This window comes from Protopterus annectens, chromosome 3.part1 (genome assembly GCF_019279795.1).
Source record: "Protopterus annectens isolate FY-2018-M chromosome 3.part1, PAN1.0, whole genome shotgun sequence".
Lineage (NCBI taxonomy): Eukaryota > Metazoa > Chordata > Ceratodontiformes > Protopteridae > Protopterus > Protopterus annectens.
The window spans coordinates 951,637,423-951,662,164 of record NC_056732.1 but is presented as its reverse complement, the minus strand read 5'-3'; the positions used below and the strand labels follow the sequence as shown (position 1 = coordinate 951,662,164).

At 43.8% G+C, this 24,742-nt stretch overlaps 1 protein-coding gene across 1 annotated transcript in view; it reads left to right on the top strand.

Annotated features, from left to right (window-relative positions):
* The window catches only part of RTTN (rotatin), a 3,641,098-nt gene that overhangs the window by 339,408 nt on the left and 3,276,948 nt on the right, over positions 1-24,742 (top strand). Inside the window, exon 9 of the mRNA XM_044067142.1 lies at positions 17,055-17,169. Coding sequence (XP_043923077.1) covers positions 17,055-17,169 — 115 coding nt within the window. The remainder of the gene's footprint in view (positions 1-17,054; positions 17,170-24,742) is intronic.

Sequence of the window (24,742 nt, the reverse complement as noted above, 5' to 3'; positions counted from 1 at the left end):
TCATGCCTTTATTACTCATTACAAAGTTGATTTGGTCTCCAGGGACGGCCTCCTTTGGGTCCACTGTTCTGAAGAATATTCACCCTTGAGCCACCCAAGAAAGATGGTGCTGGAGATGCTGTCCCAACCAGTACAGAATGAAGGCGAGATAAGACAACATCACATAAAAAAGTTATGTACTCACCATAGCATTCCATGTGTGTTGCCCATCTTGCCTTCATTCGTACATCCCAGCATCCTTCCCCCAGCCTTTGGCTCCGGAGGGACCAAGAGGGTTTATTGGGTGTCCTATTTCTGTGACCCTCTTTGGGGTTGTAAAGTAGTAAAATTGTTTTTTGTTTTGTATATATTAGTTTACCAGCAAACAAGATCTGGGGAATTCCCTAGAGCATCATGGGATAGGGGATAAGCCACGAGCTACTTGAAGACATTGAACTTTAGTAAAAACATCCCAGTACAGAATGAAGGTGAGATGGACAACACACATGGAACCTTATGGTGAGTACACACATTTCCAAAAACCAACTCAAAGGGCAAATCGTAAAAATTACATCCAATGTTTCAAAACATTTTCATTTCCACTAAACTTGTATTTGTAGAAGTTATCCATTACAGCAGTTACAAAGGTATAGCTAATAAACAGTGTGTGTCTCACAGTAACTCTCTGGAAACTGCAAAATATAATAGTAGCACAGACCAGGAAGTCTAACAGGAGGGGTAGTTATTCTACCCATGAGCAGCTCTGATAGCTTAAATCTAGCCTTTGTTGCAGAGTGCAGCAGTAAATAAAATTGACTGTCTAGATTCGGTCCTGGCTCGTTAACACTGTTGTCTGTATCTTTCCTTCTCCTTCAGTGTCATGAGAGAGTGAATCCAATACATGTACAGCCACTGCCCAGAAATAAGGTCCTCTTAATGGAAGAACTCATGTCTGCTTCAGCAGAGAGCAGACAAACCTGGGCTGGATAGAACCGTGTCTGTCTTTAAGCTAACTCACATTGTAGTCACATTGTAGGGCAACTAGAAAGACTGTATACTTCTCATTCTGTGATCTTGTCACACATTTGTATAACAAACATTTCACTCCAGTGAATCTCTGCTGAAGTTTTTTTCTAATGCCCTCAGTGCCCACTTTTTTAAGATTGCAAAAAGATAAGTAAATCCTGCAGAATCTTGTAAAGTAATCTGCCTGTAGTGCCCCACAATGCCAACAGTTCCCAGTACAAAGCCTTCTTCTCAGTTTCAATTCTGTTGGTGGGATTTGCCATTGATGTATCATTTTAAATAATATTAGTTGAAGGGCCATGGGAAAGTTAGATGGAATAGTACCAAAAACCATAGACATCCAGTTTTCCACTGAACCATTAAATGTTTGAACCATTGTTGATTACCTGATACAATTGTGTGTAAGGGATCATAGAGTTTTCTTTATATAGCCCACTTATTTAGGTCATACAGTCTCACCCTCTAACTCCTTTACCTGAAGAAAAGACTGAAAAGAATCATTCTGTATTGATGGAGTTTTTGACCTGCATTTATACACTATATCTTTAATTTGCAAGTAGTGCCAAAAAAGAAGGTTTTGACCCTGAAATAGCTCACTATACTCGGTTGGTTGACATAAGAATGCTGCATTTCTAGAAAATATATTATATCCACATGTATCCACATATACCAATGGATTCTATGAACTCCAATCTGAAATTATGTAGAATCCCAAATCCTGCTGCATAATAGTCTGCTATTGCCTTTTTTAACCATCCAGATAACTTAATTCTCCAACTATACTTCCCAGCCTCTAGGTTCCACACTTTTGCTATTAGCCCCTTAACAGAAACCTCATGACTAAGTAAGATATGTTCCAAACATAATCACAAAGGTTTGAGATGACCTGTGGATTGGATATACTGGCATTTAGCCTGTGCATAATCATCTCTCTTCAGATTGGACAGACTCATGCCACCTGTCTTTATTAGAAAATATAGATCTGATGTTGTCAGTCTTTGTTTATTTTTGATGAATGGGACTCTGCTCTGATCCTTGGAACCGGCTCGGCCATTGTACAGCTTGTGCCAGCCAAAAAACTCTCGAGCAAAGATTCTACCCACAATGCCCATTACCTCAGATCTTGTTTGCTGCTCTGTCAGTAAGACACGTCCGCTGTTGCTCTCAGCCAAGTCTTTAAAAATTTTCCTTATTAAGTTATTATCTTGCGTATCACTTTCAGTTGATATTGTAATTTTTACTTGTGTGTGTGCGAATACTCTACTCCTTACCTCTGGTAATCTTCGTTACCATTCTTGGTAAACCCTCTCCCGCCCTTCTTACCATTTGTGATAATTCTTAGTACCATCATTGGTACTTTCCTTCCCTTTTTTCTATTATACTTTTTGGTGTTGCTCCACTACCATAGTTGGTAGACCTTCCTTCTATCGTATGTGTGCATACATGTGTGTGCGTGCGTGCATATGTGTGTTGGTGTGTTTAGCTTGTTTCATTTATATGCTAATTGTTAAAATGGCAGAAAGCATAAAGGCACTTCTGGATTTAAACAGGGCCAAGACTGTGGAAGAAAGATGCCCAATTCTGATGGGCATCTTTCGTGTGTTTATTGTCTAGGAGTTTCACATTTAGATCAAAATTGTGACATCTGCCAGGCCTTAAGTAACCGGGCCTTGGCCGAGTGTCAGAATAAGGTCATTTTGAAGGGCTGGTTAAAAACTGCCTTTAGTGAAGTTTTGTCCAAGTCTGATCCCAAATCAGACCCTGTGAAAAAGAAGAGCCACTCGGTACCTGCTTTCCCCATGGCACCAGTGGCACAAAAACATAAGGTTACGGTTCCGACTACCTCCATGGAACCAAAAGCAAAGGTACCGAAACTTCAACTTAAAGAATCCTCGGCACTGACTGCTGCCACTACCAATGGCACCACCTTCTTTAGTTTCCTGCTTGGTGCCGACATCTCCAACGGCGCCTCAACAGGCTCTAACCACCCTCTCGGTGCCGAAACCAGACCCAAATCTTTTTCCCAAGACAAGGTATTCACCTTCCATAGACAATTTTGTGGGCCAGTTGCCCAGTCCCTTTTAGGAACGACCTGAGTCCCCTTCAGGATTGTCCGTTCGATCCTTCAGGAGTCTCTCCAAGGTAGACATGTTGAGATTGGTAGATCAGCTGTTGGCGGCCAGGGGTATTCCAGCCCCTTCTCAGGCCCCTCTCCCGAGGTAGACATTGTGAGATTGGTAGATCAGCTGTCGGCGGCCAGGGGTATTACAGCCCCTTCTCAGGCCCCTCTTCCTCCTGGAGTTGGGGTATCTTCTCCAAGGACTCCTTTGTTTCCTCCTCTGACTTCCACTGGAGCTTCGGAGCCCAGCACTTCGATCCCCCCGGTTCTGGCTATGCTGGTGCCGTTAGGCATCCCTGCCTCGGCACCAGTTGTTGCTGTGACTTCTTCGGTTCCATCCTCGGAACCGACAAATTCTCAGGGCTGAGACTCCACTGCTGATTCCCAGGGACTCTGTCTCCTGTTTTTTTTAATACGGAGCCAACCTTGGTGTGACGCCCATGCACTGGTCTTCAAGGAGCCTCAGTCATCACCACTAGCACCAGTGAGGGGTGTCCAGATTGGGAGGGTAACAAGTACCCACACACAGTAAAGTACAATTTCCCTTAAGAACACAGAGATCACAGTCAGTCTGGGGCTGGTTTCTTCCTTTCTCTCCAGATCCCCAATAAGACTTCCCACTAGCACAGTTATAGGGTACAGATCTCAGCTGAGTGGTCAAGCCAAAACCTCCACCACCCTCTGTCCAACCAGTGCTTTGTGTCCCTGCCCAAGTAGCTGATATATATTTGAGATATGAATTATATCCAAACACACAGACACTCCTGGGGAAGGCTGGCACAGGTTTTGCAGCTATGCCCCCTCCTGCCCAGACTATAAGGGAGAAATCACTGCCACCAACCACTACTTATCAACTACTGTAAAGCCCTTCCCAAAGGCTGACCAATTCCACTGTGTGCTATTACTGTTATCCAAATAGTAAGTGTAACCCAGAGCTAAGGTTATTGGAGTGGCTTATACAGTATCACCAAATACGTCTAAGTACTCTGAGAGCTTAAATTATCTCTACCAAAAACAGCCACAGTTGAAAGATTTAAAATATTTAATAATAAATAATAAAAACACAAGACAATACTTATTCATTCAACACAGTACACTAGAGAGTTCAGAAATCACAGGAAATAATTTAAAACAACATTGTAGAACAGTCTCACATAAATATAGAAAACAGCTAGACTAATCTGGCTATATTTCTATCCATCTCCAAGAGAAATCACTGTTCTAAATTTTACTTACAGAGCAAAGGCAAAGTGCTGGTGAGCTAATGTGTTCAGGTTCAGACAAAGTACAAAATGCTATTCTTTCTTTCTGTTCTTAAATTGGTAATGCACAGTACTGCAGAGTCATTTCAGATTACATAATTTTTGTCTCTTCTCTGATTTAGTTCCCAGGCTAACAGAACTCAGAATTTAACATTTCTTTGATCTGCACCTGTCAGGAAGTCACAGCAATAAAAGACACTTTACATGTGAAACCTAGTAATTATCTTTGTCTTAGCACAATAGAAAGAATTTCTAGCCTAGACATCCTGTCTCTGAGCTTGACATCATGCACAGTTGTAAAATTCTTTACTTATCAGCTTTCTTCCAGCAGGGTGCACTGTGGTTACATTTTTGAAGCTTAGCAAATAACACATTTTTCTTACATTTGTGAAACCAGCCTGTGGATCATATTAATATTTACAATGACATAGAATTATTTACAAAATTCTATCTGGCTGGGCTATCAGCCCCACTGTTTTTCACACTTGGCTCTAGGGACCTTGCCAGTTGCAGGTCCTTCATCAGTTCCTGCTTCGGAGGGCTGATTCTCGGGGTGGGGTGTGACTTTGGTTCTGAGGTGGTCTTTCTCGTTTCTGGGCTCCCACTCCACGGGGCTCCTGCCTTCCAGGTTATGAAGAGGGCTTTAGCCTCTGCAGGCTGTCAGCTGGTTCCTCCTGCATCCGAGTGTCACATTACCATATCTTCTGGTCCAGAGCTGACACCGATTTCCACGACAGAACAGTGAGCACTGATGCTTCAAGTTACCCCTGCAAAGGGGCCCTCTTCTTTTGAGTTTTCCTCTGAGATCCCTGCTGAGGAAACCCCCCATAAGAAGACATGCAAGAGGAAGTGCCTAGATTCCTGGAAGAATCTGTCACCGAGGACACAGATTTCAGTGAAGGGGAAGGTTCCCCCTGGTCACCCCCTGAAGATATCTCCTTTGCAGACATATTAGAGGTCCTCAAGCAGATGGGTAACTGGAAGCCCCAAGACCGAACCTCAGAGGAATCCGTGTACTTGCAGGTGTTCAGTGCTCAGACATGTACTTCCTGCGTGACCCCACCCACTGACGATCTTATTAAGCTGATCGTGCAGCAGGCTTGGATGATCCCTGACTCCATAGAGCCTATTCCCTGGAGACCAGGCAAAATTGTAGCACCTCTTGAAGACCACCAACATTGGGCCAGGGGTTTAACAGTAGATGCCATGGTGGTTGCGGCTGCCACCAAGAAAGAACTAGTCGATGAGAGTTCTACTGTCTACCTTCCTAACTGGGAGTCTAGGACACTGGACAGATTTGGAAAGCGGGTCTATGTTTCATCGACCTTTGCACTCAGGTCCTTGAACTTCATAGCACATTTTACTAGACTTCAAAGAGGTCTGATTAAGGAGTTATCAGATACTCTCGTGGGAGCAGTGTCTGACAAGGTGCAGGACAGGGTCGCCTCTCAGCTAGCCACCCTGAAGTCTATATCGAACTCGTCCATGTGGGTCATTGCACACACAGCTGAATTTATGACCAGAGCAGCATAAAGCGCCACGCCTGGATGCATGCACTTGTGTGAATTCACTGAGCCATTCAAGTCTTTCTTCGTCAGTGCTCCTTTTGACAGATCATCTTTGTTCGGCCCCAAGGTGAAGGACACACTAGCCAGATGTAAGAAGGATGGAAAGACCATATCTGCTGTAGACACTGTTTTTCTCCTCCTCAGCAATCCTACTCCAGGAATCGGAGGACTGGGAAGATGTGGTTCAACAAGTCCCAGGGGCCTTTCCAAGATGAATGTGTCAATGACTCCCCTTGGGGCAAAGGTGGGAGCTCAGATGGAAGACAATGCTCGTGAGGCAGAGTTTGCCCGCGAAACCAGGGTTCCAGAGACTTTCTCTTGATAACCCTACCAGTATTACTGAAATGAGGCCCAAGTGCTTGCCTCTGGAAGCAGTCGGGGGAAGACTCTGACTGCACTCGACAGCCTGACAACAAGTAGCCTCCAACACTTGGGTGCAGGGAATTATTACCGGAGATAATCACATACCCTTCACCCTTTTCCAAGAGATCATTGAGAAAAATCACAGATGTTCCACCCAATCAAAGGGATCAAGCAACCATAGAAGTTCAAAAGCGGTTAGAAAAAGAGTTATGCAAATCCCGCCAGACCAGATAGGATCCAGATTTTACTCCAGGTTCTTTTTAGTGCCAAAGAAGACTGGGGACTGGAGGGCAATATTGAACCTCAGCTTTCTGAACAAGTTTGTTCAGCAGACAAAATTCTGGATGGTCACGGTTCACTCTTCTCCCCTTTCTTGGGGAAAACAGTTGAATGTGCTCTTTGGACTTTCAAGATGAGTATTACCAAACAAGGATGGACAAACGCTCAAGAAGGTATCTCCGCTTTCGGCTAGGGGTCAGCATTATCAGTTCAGAGCACTGCCCTTTGGCCTCACCATAGCCCACAGAGTGTTCACCAAATGCATGGCACCAGTCATGGCTCACGTGAGACTACACAGATTCCGGGTGTTTCCTTATCTAGATGACTGTCTCCTCACTGCTCCTACCAGGTGTCTACTGCTTCAAGCCACGGACTTCATCATACACTTGTTCAGTGCCCTGGGCATAACAGTCAACAAAGAGAAGTCACAGCCGTCTCCCACTTGGGGCCTAAAATTCATAGGAGCTGGCCTCAGCACAGTTTCATGTATAGCTTCTCTACCCTTTCCCAGACTTCAAAAGATAAGGTCTCAAGTACAGGTCATTTTAATGAAAAACAAAGTGTCTGCTCTACTTGTCCTTCAAGCCCTAGGATTTATGGTGGCGGCCATCACCCCAGTTCTCTTGATGAGATTTCACATAATTCAATGGCTTCTAGCCTCCCAATGGTCCATCCCATTTCATCCGGTGACTCACCCAATCTTAGTAACAGGACATTGCAAAAAGCATCTATCCTGGTGGATGCAGTCAGAAGAAATCCTGATGGGACTTCCCTTTGTTTCCCTGCAACTCAAGGCCATAGTGACCAGTGTACACCATCCAGATGGGGTGGAGGGCAGCATTATCTGGGAAGAACTGTCCAAGTCACTTGGTCTTCACAGGAGGCCAACTTGCACATCTTTGACCTGGAGATGAGAGCAACGCTCCTAGCATTGCAAGCCTTTCAATCTGTTCTTCTTCTGGGAACAGTTGCGATCCAGTCAGACAACATGTCAGTGGTTTGGTACAGCAACAAACAGGATGGAACCAAATCCTACCCCCTTTGCAGAGTGTGGCAGTGGGCGATATCTTCCAACCACCTTCTTGTGGCAATGCATATCCCGGGGAGTTCCAGCATGATAGCAGACAAGCTAAGCAGACACATTCTACTGCCTAACGAGTGGTCTCTCAATCCCAAAGTCGCAAAGGAAATCTTTCACTGATGGGGCCAGCCTTGCTGCGATCTCTTTGCCTCCCCAAACAACAACAACTGCAGCGGCTTCTTTGTCCTAATCCCCCCTCAGTGGGAGTCCCTGAGAGATGCTCTCCTTCTCGAGTGGCCCTTGGGTCATTATGCCTTTCCCCCGTTTCCTCTCATACCCCTCTTTCTAAAGAAAGCCCAAAGGTTGCGAAGCAAAGTGATTCTCATTGCCCCCCTTCTGGCCCAGGCAAATATGGTTCCCCTTTCTTTGGCCTCACTTGATTCACCATCCATGGATTCTGGACCCAGTCCCAGACCTGCTGTCTCACCTGCAGGGGTTGGTGCATTCCCGTCTACACTCTCTCAAGCTCACAGCTTGATTCCTCCAATTCCATTAGTCACCAGGCAGAATAATATAACTTCCCCCGTACAAAAGATTCTTCTGGCTTCCCATAGACCTTCCATCAGGAGACTCTGTTCCAGTAAATGGAAGGGTTTTTCAATTTGGGCTTCTGAAAACAACTTGGACCTCTTTTCGGCACCTGTTGAAAAAGTTTTGGAATTTTTAGCCACTCTTTTTGATCAAGGGACTTCTGCTTCCACCATTAGAGTTCAGTTAGCAGCCATTTGTAATTTTCACAATGGATACGACTACCATTCTTTAATATCCCATTGCCTATGCAAGGCCTTTCTAAAAGGTGCCTTGCGTTTAAAACCTCCATTCAAAGATCCCTTAGCTCTGTGGGATCTAACCTTGTTTTTGCAATCCTTAATACTACTTCCCTTTGAACCAGCGGCCACTTGCCATCTCATATCCCTTTCCTGGAAAACTCTTTTTCTAGTAGCCATCACTTCCATCAGAAGAATTTCTGAAATCCAGGCATTATGTGCAAAACCCCCGTATATCATTTTTCATAAAGATAGGGTGTCCTTGAGAACTAACCCTTCCTTTCTTCCTAAGGTGGCCTTTGAATCATGTATTAATCAAACTATTGCGTTACCAGTTTCCCTCCCCGAATTTTGTAACAAAGGTGAATATTGCTTACACTTACTGGATGTATATAGGCAACTATGTGTTTACCTGAACAGGACAAAAGAGTCCAGGAAATTAGATCAATTGTTCATTTACCTTTCTGGCCCTACGTTGGGACAAGCTGTATCAAAAGTGACCTTTTCTAAATGGCTAAGAGATTGTATTCCCTTTATGTATGCACATAACAACCAAAAGTTACCTGCGCCTGTTAAAGCATATTCAACCAAGATCATTTGCCACATCAGCAGCTTTTCATTCAAAAGCTTCTATACACAAAATTTGTGCAGCTGCAACTTGGACTACACCTCATACCTTTATCAGTCATTACAAATTGGATATGGTCTCCAGGGGAGAGCAAACTTTGGCAATATGGTTCTCAGGAATACCCTTCCATAAGGCCATCCAGGGTCTGAAGTAGCTGGGGACTCTGTCCCATTCATCAAGAATGAATGACAATTGACAACATCAGATAAAGAAGTTGCGTACTCACCGTAATGTTCCATCTGTGTTGTCAATCTTCATTTATTCTTGACATCCCACCCTCCTTCCCCCTTCCTGTAGATGTCCTGGGGGATCGAACCCTTGTCCTGGGTTGTTATAGGGTTTTTACCTTGGACATTGCTTCTACTTACAATTATTGTGTATACTCTTGCTATTATCTGCAAACTCGATCTGAGGTAATGGAGAGAGGGGCATTGTGGGAAGACTCTTAGCTCGAGAGTTTTTTGGTTGGATCGAGCTGTATAACGGCCGACCCAGTTCAGAGGATCGGAGCTGAGTCCCATTCGTCAAGAATGAATGAAGATTGACAACACAGATGGAACATTATGGTGAGTACATAACTTCTTTTTTGTGTACTCACTCTGGGATGGGAGGCATTCAAACAATTTCCTAGCACATTTTGGAATGTGTCTAATTACTTAAATTTATAAAGATGCAGAAGATGATTTTTTCAGAAATAAACTTTTTGGAAAGAGGTACATCTTGATCATCTAAACCTCTGTTAAAAAAAGAGATAGAAGACTTCTTCCAACATTCAGTTTTGCTACTAAAATAAGACAGCAATGCTGTACAGTTTTTAATCAGTCTTTTTGGATGAATCAGATGTCATCTATATCCCCACAGAAATATATTCTATAACTAAGTTCCATAGGCCTTTTTTTCTCATACCCCAACAGAGTGTTTCTTTCACCAATGGAGAAGTTAGGCAGACAATATGGTGTCTGGTCCGGGAGAGTATACCTGTTCCACCCCTCCTCCTCATCTTCCTCAAAACCAGGCCAGCAATTTTCCTGAGCTGTAGTCTCAGCTAATATGTAGGAGAGATCAACCCACCCAAATGCTTCCTCCCCTTGGATGGTCATAGGTTCATAGGATGATACTAGGCTATTGGCCTGGGAGGCCCTTATAAGTCTAGCCAAGAATTTCGCCTTTGTTCCCACAAAGTCTGCACCTGTTTCCCCTGTCCAACAGGGACATAGGTGGGATCCCAGGGGTGTATTTTTCATTTCCCATCCAGTTGTTCAGGTTCCCAGGGGTGTATTTTTCATTTTCCATCCAGTTGTTCAGGTTCCTGTTAAAGACGGCTAGAGAGGTACTCTGCTTGACATGGAGAGGGAGTCTATTCCACAGATGGGGGGAGTCTTTGGGACACACATCTGTCCGCCAACAAGGTCTATTAATGTCACAGACCAGGTTGAGGCCTTGCATGTGGGTTGCACGAGTGAAGTTTGTCTTACGGATATGCAGCAACTCCATCAAGGCTGGATGTTCTTCGTGTTTCACTGTTGCAGTCATCACATTTGGGTTATCTGCTTGCAGTAGCCCTCGGTCGGCCTGATTATCAAAGTCTTGAATCCTACATTGGTTGCTGTCTCATCTTCCATGACGTCAGGTAGTCAGGGGTATAAAGCATGCAGCCAACGCCATTACATCAGTCTTTCTTGCCGTGCGGTGCCTGAAGCAGAAGCAGTTCGCAAGTGCCGGTCAGCCGACTCCTGAAATTTTCATTTTTGAGTTTCAGAACTGAAGTCTTCAACTAAAGCTAAGTACACCGTTGGGGAAACTTTTTCTTGCTCCAAACCAATGTCAGTAAAAGTCAGTAATTGTATTTCTTGTGGAAAGGAAATACCTCATAAAGATTTTTATTCATACTGTATTCCTTGCCTAGGCCCTGACCATGAAGTACCTCACTGTCGGTTTGTGCCTTATTTAAACAACAAACTATTCGTCGTCTGTATATTTACGCTTCTAAATATTTCGGCACTCAGTTCAATTATCCAGATATGGCTTCAGTAAGCCTCCCAACTACCGACATTCTGAAAAAAACGCAAAGATGAAGACAGAGACAGGCTGCTTAGGTCCAAAGTTGCCGACGACGCTTCTCCTAAGCTAGTTGCCAGTTCGCCGGTACTCCGTGAGGCGCTTTCGCAGCCCCTGCTTACCCACTACTTCAAATTCGCAGGCCTCTACTGATACCCATTCGGAGTCCGGTATGCCGCAAAATGCTTAAACTGTGAAACCTGCAGATGTCTCTCCCTTGGATGGGTCCGTAGCCCCTGTGCAGGCACCGGCTTCTGAGGGTGTATTCAGACCTACTGACTTGCATATTAAACCAACGCCATCTTCTTCTTCAAGGCCTAAAACTCGATCCATGCCTAGAAAACCACGCCCAGACAGCATGGTCAGGCCTCTATGCCTAAAAAACAAATGATAAGAATGGCTGAAGTCCTTATTACTTTAATCAGGGGAAGCCAGCCTTCCCCCTCTAAGAGACCTAGGACTGAATTTGGCTATAATTCTTCTGATCAGGATTCTGAAATTTCTATTTCTTCTGATGACCAGGATTTATCCTTATCTGCCTATGAGGATTCTGATGCAGAGGACTCAATTCCCTCTGCTTCCCCTCCAGAGGGTTTCTCTTTTGGTAAAACCTTGCATACTCTTAGGGAGCATTTCCACTGGGAAAACCAGGATTTCTTACTCCTGCCTCAAAACAGGCCTTTAGCTATCCCCCCTGTACTGGACATTGTTGATGATGCCTTTACGGAGTCTAGCTTAGCCCCTGACTCCTTACCTCCTGTTCCCAGAAAACCAGATAGATATTACAGGGTTCCTGACTCTCACGCGTTCTTCTTTAAAAATCCTACTGTGGATCCTGAGACCATTTCACAGGGTCCTAAGGGCATAAAGGCTACCTACTGCCAAAAATCCTGCCCTCTCTGATAGAGATTCCAGGGCGCTGGATAGATGGGGTAAGAAGGTATACACTCCTGCAGCCTTGGCCATTAGGGCCTTAAATTGCCAGTTTCATATGTTAAAGTATCAGCAGCATATTATTGGATTGCTTAAATAGAAAATGATGTTGATTCTTGACTGTGCTGAAAATAAGTATTTACAGGACTTAATATATTCGGCTGAACAAGTTGGAAAACATACTTTGCAATGTGGTTTTGATTCACTAGAGGCATCTTGCAGGGCTGCTGTTACTGGGTCTGTACTTAGAAAGCATGCTTGGCTTAAGGAGCAATCTTTGCTAGATCATGTTAAAGCTAAATTGTTGGATGCTCCTTTAAACCGGGACCGCCTGTTTGGCAACAAAGCAGAAGAAGTACTTAAAAAGATGGAGGAAAAAGCTAAATCTATGCAAACTGTTAAAGATTTCCTGCTAGCCTCCATGATTTAGTAGGCATTGACCCTCTAAGAATTGGTGCTTTCCTGCCTCTTCCAGGCCTTCTCAGTCCAAATCCAGACCCAGCAGAACACTCAGGCTTCAGTCCCAAGGTACGCACAAGACTAATCAGTGGGGGACTCCCACTTCCAAAGCAGGGAGTAGTAAGACCCCCCCCCCTTATGGTAAATGGTCTCAATGACTTAACTTTAAAACTTCCAAGCCCTTCTCAACTGACTGCTCCTTTAGGGGGGAAGATTGCTTTGCAGGCAAAAAACTGAGAACTCATTACCCAGGACAAATGGGTTTTAAATATATTCTCTCCACTGAAGACAAGAAAACTATTTAGTGCCACAAACGACCAGGAATTATACCTCCAAGTTCTTTTATTTTGACTGCAAATATTTAATGTCATAAAACTGAAAAGCACAGGAAAAAAATGGGTTTTAAATATAGTTTCCCAGGGATACAGATTCCATTTCCACACTTTACCAACTCCAAACGATTGGCCAGATCTACCCCTAAATCAGTGGGCAGAGGCTCAAAAGCAAGTTCTCTCTCTCTTAAGTATAAGGGCCATTCAAACTGTTCCTGAAGAGGAAAGGGGACAAGGTTTCTACTCGAGACTTTTGTCTGGTGCCCAGAAAAGACAACAACTGGCGTCCTATCCTGGATCTCTCTAACCTAAATACTTTTTTGGTGATCCCAAAATTCAAGATGCTAACTCTTCACCAGTTGCTTCCTATGCTAGGCAAGGATGCCTGGTTGGCAATACTGGATTTAAAGGAAGCCTACCTGCACATCCCAATCAGGGAATCTTGCAGAAGATACCTACGCTTCAAAGCAGGCTTCATGCACTATCAGTTCTCTGCACTGCCCTTTGGCTTATCTACTGCGCCCAGGGTATTCACAAACTGCCTATCTCCAGTCATTGCATATTGCAGGCAAAGAAATATTCAGATATACCCATACCTGGACGATTGTCTAATTCAGGCAGAAAGCCAGGACATACTATTAAATCATCTGGTGTTTGTACAAAAAGTGCTATCTTCTTTGGGGTACACCATAAATGAAAAGAAATCTCATCTGGTACCCTGCCAACACATTGTATTCCTGGGAGCAAGCTTGAACACAACTTCCCAAATGGCTTTCCTCACGCCAGAGAAACAAGTTAATTTGACAGCTTACTTCAAACTTATGGCCACAAAGACCCTGCTATCTGCAAGACAAATACTGCAAGCCTTGGGGTTCATAGCCTCCAGCAGTCTTCTAATTAAATATGTAAGACTGCATATGAGGAAACTACAATGGTATCTAAAAAGCCTATGGTGTCAACATTCTCAGGATCTAGAAGCAATGATTCCTATCATACCTTGCCTACAGTTAGACTTCTTTTGGTGGGCAGAGGCCTGCCACCAAAACAAGGGACTGCCATTCACTCTACCCCCTGCCGCCCAAACCCTAACAACAGATGCATCAGACTATGCATGGAGGGCTCACCTGGCAGGGAGGTGCATTCAGGGCAAATGGAACCCAAGTCAAATGCACCTGCATATCAATAAAAAAAAAAAAATGTTAGCTGTACATAATGCTCTGACAGTCTTCAAGGACCACATTCTTCTAAGACAGTTAATGGTGAAGATGGACAACACCACTGTTATGTGGTACATAAACAAGCAGGGGGGATCCCACTCTTACCTTCTCTGCAACCTTGCCATGGCTCTGTGGAACACAGCCTTGAGCTACCAAGCGCACCTACAGGCTCAATTCCTGCCAGGAAAGCTAAATACACTGGCAGACAGTCTAAGCAGAAATCTCATGGACCCACACAAGTGGAAACTGGAACCAAAGACATTCAACATGTTGATAAACAAATGGGGGAGCCCACAGATAGACCAGTTTGCCTCCCCCCAGAGCTACCAATTGGACAAATTCTGCACAAGGACTCCCCACAAACAAGCTTGGAAAGTGGATGCCCTGTCCTTCACCTGGAAAAATCTATCAGTTTATGCCTTTCCTCCTCTGCCTCTCCTCTCCAAGGTACTACTAAAGATCAAACAGGACAAACCAAGGACAATACTGATTGCACCAGACTGGCCAAGACAACACTGGTACCCCCTTTTGCACAGTGTGTCACTGCTGGCACCATGGCATCTGCCTCAGAACCCCACCCTGCCGTCGCAGCAGAAGGGCCAGATTTTGCACCCTCAGCTTCAAACCCCGAACCTGGCAGCCTGGCTAATTACCTGATCTCTCCGTTACCATCCCTCAGTAAACAAGTGTTGGATGTCATTCTGGAGGCAAGGAGGCCTAATACTAAAAAATCTTATGCTGAAAAATGTAAAAGATTCTGTTCCTGGAACCAAACTCAGCGCCCAATTTACCTCAGAATATTCAATACTTAACTGAGATGCTTCACAAGGGCCTTTCTTTTTCCTCCATCAAAATTCATGCCTCAGCCATTTCAGCTCATTACAACACAGAACCATCCCTGTTCTCTCATCCACTGCTCAAGCAGTTCCTCAGAGGGGCCCGAAAGTTAAGACCACCCAGGAAAGCCCCTACTCCATCCTGGGACCTTAACTTCATATTGGAGAAACTTACTCTACCTCCTTTTGAGCCAGCTGCAAATGCAGAGTTGAAATTCCTTTTTTGGAAGACAGCCTTCCTTTTAGCCAAATCTTCAGCAAGAAGGGTGTCTGAATTACAGGCTCATATGACAGTGGAGCCTTTCATCATCTTTCATGCGGACAGGGTGTCCCTCAGGACCAATCCCTCCTTCATGCCCAAGGTAGTATCCCGTGTGGCTCTTAATCAGTCCAATCATTTACCAACCTTCTTTTCTAATCCACAGAACAAAGGGCAACAGATACTGCACTCCTTAGATGTGCACAGACAACTTAGATTTTACTTGGACAGGACTAAACCTCTCAGGAAATCTGAACAGCTGCTGGTGGCATTTGCTGCAGCGGCAGAGGGGAAGGCCATTTCAAAGCAAACCATTTCTAAATGGATAGGCCATTGCATTCATTTCTGCTACAAGCACCATGGAAAACCTATCCCACAGGGGATAAGACCACATTCAACCAGGGCTGCATCTACCTTTACAGCCTTTCTCAGAGGTGTCCCTACCAGGGACATCCTAGAAGCTGCTACTTGGAGTTCTGTACATACTTTCACCAAGCATTACCATTTACCAATTTTCTCTAAATCCAGAGCTAGTTTTGCCACTGAAGTCTTGCAGGGCCTTATAGCTGGTCCTAATGCTATCTATATTCCTCCTCCCATCCTTAGCTTTGGGAATCTACCCAAATGTGATGACTGTAACAGTGAAACATGAAGAACATAGTACAGTTGTGTATACTTACCATAAATGTAGATGATCAAGTGTATTCACTGTTGCAGTCCTAGTTTCCCTCCCTCCAGCCCCCTGACTTCTTTTGGCTATACCTCTATTACTTTTTACTATGCTTAAAAGCTTTTTTGGTGTATTGTGGTGGAGGTATTACCTTGTATATATATTTAATTGCTTCCCATTATGGGGGCACCTGACATCTGGGCAAGAAAAACTGATGTAATGGCATTGGCTGCATGCTTTATACCCCTGACTACCTGACGCCATGGAAGATGAGACAGCAACCGACGCAGGACCCAAGAATTTGATAATCAGGCCGACTGAGGGCTACTGCAAGCAGATAACCCAAATGTGATGACTGCAACAGTGAATACACTCAAATATCTACATTTGTGGTAAGTGTACACAACTGTACTTTGTGAGATGGCCTTGTATACCAGACACAGGTCACCTCTGAGCAGTCTGTACAAGACTGAGTAGAGGGACAGGGCTTTTAGCCTATCTGTATAGGATAGTTGTTTGAGACCTTGGAATTTTCCTGGACACACATATCCATGGTTGCTCTATCAGATGCCCAAGTTATTAATTGATCCTATGTTGTCTGTACTGTAGTCAAGGCTTCATTTCTCAGTGCCACCATTCTGGTTAGGAAAGCAACATTTAGTGTTGTAGTGTTGAACATAAAAAAGATGTTACAGGGAGACTGTTAATGAGGAAGAAATGGGAACAACTTTGCTTTCAGGTTCATGCTGCTCAGTAACCCTCCTCATTTCATAATAAATGCATTATAATTGTAGTGTATTAGTCATGAATATTAGTAATGCATTAGAAATGTGTAAATAAGCACTCCTATATATAAGAATATCTTTGAGATCAGTGTTATTTTATAACGGATCTAGTTGAAGCTTCATTCTTGAATGGTGACTGCTAGAGAAGATATGAGTGAAGCCATGTACATTTACACCTGTTCAGAAGTCATCACAAAAAGCAAGACCTTTTAAAAGTTGATTTATAAAATTATGAACATTTTAGCTTTTTTTGGTTGTTTTCATTCATTTCATAGAAGTATATATTTCATCAGAAAGGAAATAAAGCTCTGTGAGCAGTTGAGAATTTTTTTGATGTTGCTAATTGTAGAGAAATCATAACCTTTTTTTCATCTGTATGTAGACATCATCAATTTACTGTACTTTCTGTATTTCTTATTGCTTTTCTTTCTAGCTTGCTTCAAAGCCAAGACCAGAGATTAGTCCGTAATACTTGTGAGCTTCTCCAGGATGTCATCATGCAAGATTTTCCAGCAGAAATCTTCCTTCAACGGCCAAAGATCGTCCAGGTAAAAGCTGCTTGCTTTCACAGTAGTTTTTCTGACTTTTTCAGTTTTCCAAGGACTGATTTGCATCAAGTCTAAGCCATGTCTGACCCAGCTCTGTTAGAAATGCTACATCTAAAGAAATCCCAATCCCTCTGCACCACACGTTCCAGAGATCTCAACCTCATTACCACAATCAACAGAACATGCTGGAGGGACAGGTTCATAACCCAGAGACTGTCCATGCTATGGAATAGACTTCCCATACATGCCAAGCAGAGCACCTCATTGGCCCTCTACAAGAGAAATCTTGATGAATGGATAGGAACAAGAAAATTCACCCCAGGCATCACTCCAGTGGCTTTACTTGACAGAGGCACTGGGAACTAAGGTCAGGTGGCACAATGCCAGGGTAATCCTATGGGCTAGGCTTATAAAGGTCCCAGGTCCATTAGCCTAGTACACACCTGTGAACCTAATAGAAGTCTGGATTAGAGCTGAAGATCTCATTGCAGCCCCATAATGCACTGTGTGTCTGTTTACCAAATCACATTTGCTACTTCCATGGTTAGATGTGCTATAACAAAGCTCCTTGCAGCTAAGTGTATTTTCATATTTGTCTTTGCCATTTTACTGTTTTTCCTCCTCTTCTATTGTTAGTTTTAGTTCTAGTACTGACTTTTCACTATTTGCAGTAGTATTTAAATGACTCCAAGAAAAAAAGGAAAAAACATAGTTTGGTAGTGAACCCTTTAAACATTTTTGGGTAGCTATAGTTGTAGCTTTTTTAGATTTCTGTAGCCTTAGCATTTTTTGATACTCACTTAAAAATACTGTTAGTACTGATAACTGGAAATGGTTATTTTGTGGGATTTATCTACTTTGTGGTTTAGAGTTCACTAATTTTCTGACTGTCTTTTTTGGTGTATTGGTTTTATTGCATTGTGGATAAGACCTTGGGGTGTGGTCATTAGTTGGTACCCTGGACACACATGACACTTGTGTTTATTGCAGCAGTGTTGCCCATTTGGACACAGATTGCCAAGCATGCACAATCTTTGGAGACGGAGCTCTGTCTGACTGTCAAGCTGCGTTAGTCTCAAAAGGTTTGCTCCCTCCATCTTCTGCTGGGTCTGTCCAGACCACTGTGTCTTCATCCCCTTCCTTGCGGCCTGCTGACAGGAAGAAGAAGAAAAAGAAAAGAAAAAAGACAAGAGGGAAAAATACTAAAAAAAAAAGAGTAAAGACAAAAGATAAAGACCAAAAAAGAACTTCTGTGCTTCTGTGTCCCTTTTGAGGGTCAGCCAGATCTGAAGATCCCCACACCCTCTACACCTCCATTTTTTTCCTGGAACCAGAATATGTGCCATGCTGGTACTGACCTTTATTACTACTCACTCATTCAGCAGATTCAACCAAGTTGCTGCACTTGGACATTTCTAGTCAACTGTTGTCTGTGTCTCTGGTTTTCAGTCAGATCTGTTCTCTGTTTGTGGCTGTTATCTTGGAGCTGAAGTTTTTCTCCACAGTCCTTATCTCCATGGGTCCAGGCATTCCACTTTTCGATCCATAAAATCATTCAGCCCCATGCCTTGGCCCAGCAAGCTTGTTTTTACAGCTTTGTCTCAGTCTGTAAGGTCCTCCAAGAGTGTCAGTTAATTGGATCAGGACCAGGTCCTGAGAACCTTCTTGATGGCCCAGATGGACTTTGGGATCATCCCGTGTCCCTCAGTGCAGAGCATGAGGGAAGTTGTTCCCATAGCCCTGAATTCTGATGCCACTCTTGATGCTGCTTGTGCTTGGTTCACACACTGTCCCATGTCACCTCTTCTTCCAAGCCAACAGCTTGGCAACCATTGGTGCCAACATCTGCCCTGATGCATTCAACTTTGGTCCTTTCAGAGCTGAGGCATTGGGGTCAGGGTAGACTCTGAGGTTATCTGAACGTTCCCTGTCTTATGGTGTTGTGGATGTGGACAGCTCTGCTCCAGCCATGATTATGGACCTGGCTGGGTCTGAAATTTCAACTGGGTCTCATGATTCTTTTAGTGACCTTTTGGAATTTATGAGGCAACCGTTGAAGTCTTTCTTGAAGCTTTTGTCACAGGCCCATCCCCATCTTTGGTAGTATCCCCTCCAGACCTTGTGTCCTGGAGGGCTTAGAGAGGACTCGGTGTGGTGGAGCCCATTCCCCACAAACCCAACAAGGTACTGATTGCAGCCAAGAACAGCTCCTTTTGTAGCAAGGCCCCTTGTTGGATGCTGTTGTCATCTCTACAGCCACCAGAAATATCTTGGAAGAGAGCACTTTGGTCCATCTCCCGAACAGGGAGTCATGGCCACTGGACTGGTTTGGGAAATGTGCTTACACCTTTGCCACATGCTCTTTACATGCTGAAATATATGGCACATTTGACTAGCCTTTGTAGGGACTTAATTTCTTAAGTTTCTAAGTAACTGGCATCTCAGCCCTTAGAGGCTCATAAGACTTTGGAGGTTTTTGGCCACTATGCAATCCATCTGAAGCATATCTGTGCACCTCCCCTCAAATTCAGTGGATGGTATGGCTCACGTGGTAGGTATTGGTATTGGCATTCCTTGTTATGCCTGGATGCACCTCTGTAACTTTGTGGACTGCTTTAAGGCATACTTTATTAATGCCCCTTTGATGGCACCACCTTATTCAGTTCCAAGTTTAAGGATACTTTGACTAGGAGTGAGCAAGAGGACAAGACAACATCTACGGTAGGAGTGCATTTCTCCACCCTGCAGAGGATCCTGTGCAGGAAACGGAGAGGAAGGAAGGAGATGTCCTTCCGCAAATAGCAACAGTTTGCCCAGTAAGCTCCAGCAGGAGGTGCCACCTGAGGAAGAAGGGATAACTTTGATGCAGGCTGCTCTAGGGTCAGAGGTGACTTGTAGAAAAAGGGCTTCAGATGATCCTTTTCTGGCAAGCCATTCCAGTGGTCATGAAAATTTTCCTGGCTGCTTTACTCTGTGGATAGCTAGGGGAGGATGCTTGGCTGTCTACTCAAAAGCTTGGGAGGCCATCACGTCAGATTCCCGGGTGTTGATCATTATTTCCAGAGGCTGCACGATACCTTCTGAGGCTTTTACAGAATTGAGATGAAAATTCCTTCCAGATTCGCCACCCCATTAGAGAAGGGAGACAAAATCAGGGATTTAAAAGCTAGCATTAAATGGATTATCTAAGAGGGCCAACCAGACCAGACAGGATCTGGGGTCTATTTACAATTCTTTTTGGTGCCACAGAAGAACTAGGAACTCTGTTCCATTCTGGCCTAAGCAGGTTAAACTACTTTGTCAAACAGATGCAAGTTTTGGATGGCAGCAGTGTATTTCATTCTATCTCTACTGAGAAAGAATGATTGATTGTGCTTGGTGGATCTCAAACGTGCCTACTGTAACAACAAAATAGAGAGTTAATCCAGAAGGGTCCTATGCTTCAGGCATTGAGCACTGACATTTTGTCTCAGTATTGCTCTCTGGATGTTGACCAAGTACATGGCAGTGGTAGCAGCCTGGCTCAGGCTACAGGGATTCTGTTTTTTTCCATACTTGAATGACTGGCTGCATACAACAACTTCAGGAACATCCCTGATCCAGGCAACAGACTTTTTGCTCCAGCTGTGTTTGTCCTTGTGCGTAAGGGTTAAACTTAATTATTTTAAGATGTACATAATTTTGTGTGTTTGTTTTAAGTTAATAAGTTATGGTAGTGTTCTGGCATTTTGTGTTTTGAGGGTTTTCATTAAAACAAAAGTTTTATAAAATGTGACATAGAGTCAAATGGAGATGACAAGAAACAAGTGTATAAAGGATCAACCAGCCAAACATTGGTGGGCATCTGTAACAAAAAAGTTGGAAACAGACATTTAAACAAGCTGCTATATATAATACATGAGAATAATAACTTCTTATCGTAATGGCTACACTATTAATATTATTTTGGAATGTGAATGGCCTAACAGGCATAAACAAAAATGTAAGAGTATTGAATTATATTAAGAAATGCAGAGTGCAAATAGCAATGCTACAGGAGACACATCTGGAAAGAAGTGAGCATGTGAATTTTAATAAAGGATTTCAGGATGGATATTCAGCAGAATATCAGGGAGGAAGGAAAGGGGGGTACTTATACTAATTTCTAGAAGAGCTCCAATACTGATAGAAGAGCAAAAAAGATAGTAATGGCAGATTTATAGTAGTAAGGGGCTTCTGGCAATGGAGGAGCATTACACTAGCATGTATATATATATTCCATCTAAAACTGCTATTATGGAGCTTAAGAACATTTTGGAAGAAATGATCAGCTTTCAGCAGGGAATATTACTTATAGGTGGGGACTGGAGCATGATTTGTAGCCATGAGGTTTTATCTAGGGGATCTAGAAAAGAAAATATAACAGAAGGTAGATTTCTAATGAAATTTATGAAAATATTTGGTATGAAGGATGTGAATTTAGTAGTAGGAAATTTTAAGAGAATTTATGTATTATGTTCTGGCATTTTGTGTTTTGACAAATAACCAGGCTAGACTAGACAAAAATGATATTTCACAGGAACATATGCATTTAATTGGAAGCTTTAACGCACATCCAATAGCTATTTCAGATCACACACAAGTCATCATCTTCAACCCCTTTTTTCCCATTTTCTACATGGGGTCAGGGTGTCGTGTCAACTGTCGCAATCTCTCTTTGTTCAATGCCAATCTCCTGCCTTCTTCGACACTCAATGCCTGCAACAGGTTTTCTCTCACACAGTCCACTCCCCGTCTTTTCTGGATGCCCTCATTTCCTCTTGCCTTCTTCCTATCTGTCCCAAATAATCTTCACCAGATTGTCTCCTGCTTTTCTGCACATGTGCCCAAACCACCATAATGTGTTTTTTTTTTTTTTTTTACTTTTTCTGCAACTGAAGTTGCTTTGGCTTCTTCTATGTCCTCATTTTTTCATCTGTCCCACGTACATCCTACCACCCATCTTGGGTACTACTTCACCATCATATCTAGATTCCACAATTGCTCAACTTTTACTGACCAGGTTTCTGTACAGTACAGTAGTACTTGTCGCAGCACTGTTTTGTGCACCTTACTTTTCAGCTTCTTTAGCATTCTTTTGTCATATACTACACCTGACAGTCTGCGCCAGTAGGCTGCTGCCCCTGTGATTCTGGCTTTGACCTTCTCTTTTAGACTTTCCATCTCCTTAACCATGCCTTCCACATACTTGACGTTGTTAAATTTCCCGTCTGTCTCAATTCTTCTGATTTCCCCAATTTGCTTCCATTACGACTGTCTTATCTTTACTCTATCCCACGTGCCTTCAGTTTTCCATTCCACTCTCCTATCCTTTGCTGAGCCGCTTTTCAGCCCAGCTCTCAGCTAAGTGGAAACCTTTTTGATATTTTGTGTGAAAAACTTGTTTGCTTCTTAAAATTTGTGAGTTATAGTTCTTTTCCTGTCGAATTAAATAGGTTTAGATATTTTCCCTCTTTTTCTACCCATTGGTAACCTTTTTTCAGTACCATTGTTGGTACGGCCCTTTCTCTTTACCCTTGTAGTATTCCTTGAATACCATCTTTGGTATTCCTTCCCTGTTCTTTCTACTCTTGTTGGTGTGTTTCTGATATCGAGTTTGCTGATATATTCTGCATGTATTTAAATCTTTTCTGACTTAGGCAATTAGTTTCCTTTTTTTTTTTTCTGATCTTTTGAATTGTTATGTTTACTTCTCAAGATGTCGGATAAGAAGGGTACTTCGGGTTTCAAACACTGTACCTCGTGTAATGGTAAACTGCCTAATAGTGACGACTCTCATGACAATTGTGTTTATTGCTTTGTGGTGCCCCACCTTTCGGTGCAGCCTCTCTGTGGGATTTGCCAAAGTTTCAGCCAACGCACTCTGAACAAGCGCAAGAATAAACTAATTCTGAAGGGACTCCTTAAATCTCCCTTTTTGGAGGCCCTTTCTGCAATGGAGATCTCAACACCTCCTATGAAAGTTAAGAAAAGGCTCCATTTGGTTCCCTCTTCACACTCGGGTGACCAGGGTAAGTCTGTGAAACCTAAAATTCAAAAGTTATCCTCGGAGCATAAATCTGCCTCCTTGGCACCATACTCGTCTGCTCCGAGTACTTGGCTATTGCTGTATTGGTGCCGGCTTCATCACTGGCTCTGATACTGCCTCCAGCACCGACTATAGATCTCACCTTGCCGACTACGACTGCGGTACCTGTGGCCATTTTGGCATGGTGCACACCTTCGATGCCTATCTCTGCAGTGATGATTGAACCTCCAGTTTCAGCTCCAAGTGCCCCTTCAGCACTGAGCTCTATTACAGCAACACTGGATTTGACCCTGCTACTTCCTGTTTCTAAACTCGAGACATTGGTGCCTGCAGATGACGCACCACGGACCTGTTACTCTCCGTCCATAGACCCATTCTTAGGTCAAGTATATAACCCATTCTTATATCAACCTGACTCCCTGTCCGGAGTATCCACTATATCCACCAAGAGCCTTTCAGAAGTTGATGTGGTACATCTTGTGGATTAGCAGTTGGCAGCCAGGGGGATACCCATACCTTCCAAGAAACATCATCCGGCAGGGCTTGGGTTGACCTTTCCACTGACTCCATCCTATTTTCCTCCTTCGGCCATCTCAGTTCTGAAGCCTTCTGCTCTGGCGTTCTTCTCGGAACCCCCCCCCGTCTTGGAGCCTGTAGTGGACCTCACTGAGGCTCTGGGTCTGTCCCTTTGGTCCTCGGTTTCTGCTGAACTGGTCCTTGCTCAATCTCGTGATTGGGCGGCAGGCTATTCGGTTCGGGGCATGGTTTCGTGTAGTCCTTCGATTCCATCCTCTGTGCTGGTAGCCTCGTCTGCACCAATCCGGCTTGAGGCTCCATCCTCAGGAGTGGGTTCGATGGAGCGGGGTGTGACCCCATTTCCGAGGTTGTCCTTCTCTGTGCCGGGCTCCCATTCCTCTTCGGGCGAACCTGTTTCCGTGTGATGGAGAGAGCTGTCAATTCCGGAAGCATTCTGCCGATGTTGGAACCCCAGATCTGAAGTAGTTAACTTCATTTGTGCATCAACCTATGGGTCTTCGGATCCATATCGCATCCGAGCCGGCAGTTTCCAACAGCATAGATCCGAGCTCCAAGCTCCTCCCCCTACCAACCCTACCTGACCCCAGATCTTTGCCGCGGTTTCATCCAGCAGCTCCATCACTGAGTTCCAGGCTTTAGCGTTTTTTTGTGAGAAAATTTTACTGTTTTTCTCTCCTTTTTTCTGTAATTTTTAGTGTGCGTGTGTTGTGTACAGGTCCCTCATTAGTTTTTAACCAGTCTGTTAATCTTCTTGATAGTTTTCCTTCCCCACCCTCGTTAGTGCGTTAGGGAGTGTGCTGTGTGTTGGGGCCTAGCGTATGTGTTTTCTTTCAGTATGTCGGAGGCCCCAAAAGCTGTTTTCTCCAAGTGTAGTGAGTGTGGCCATAAGCTATCCCCGGCAAATGGCCACACTCGGTGCGTGTTGTGCCTTGGGGTTGGACACCTGTCTTCAGGTTGCTCCATATGTGC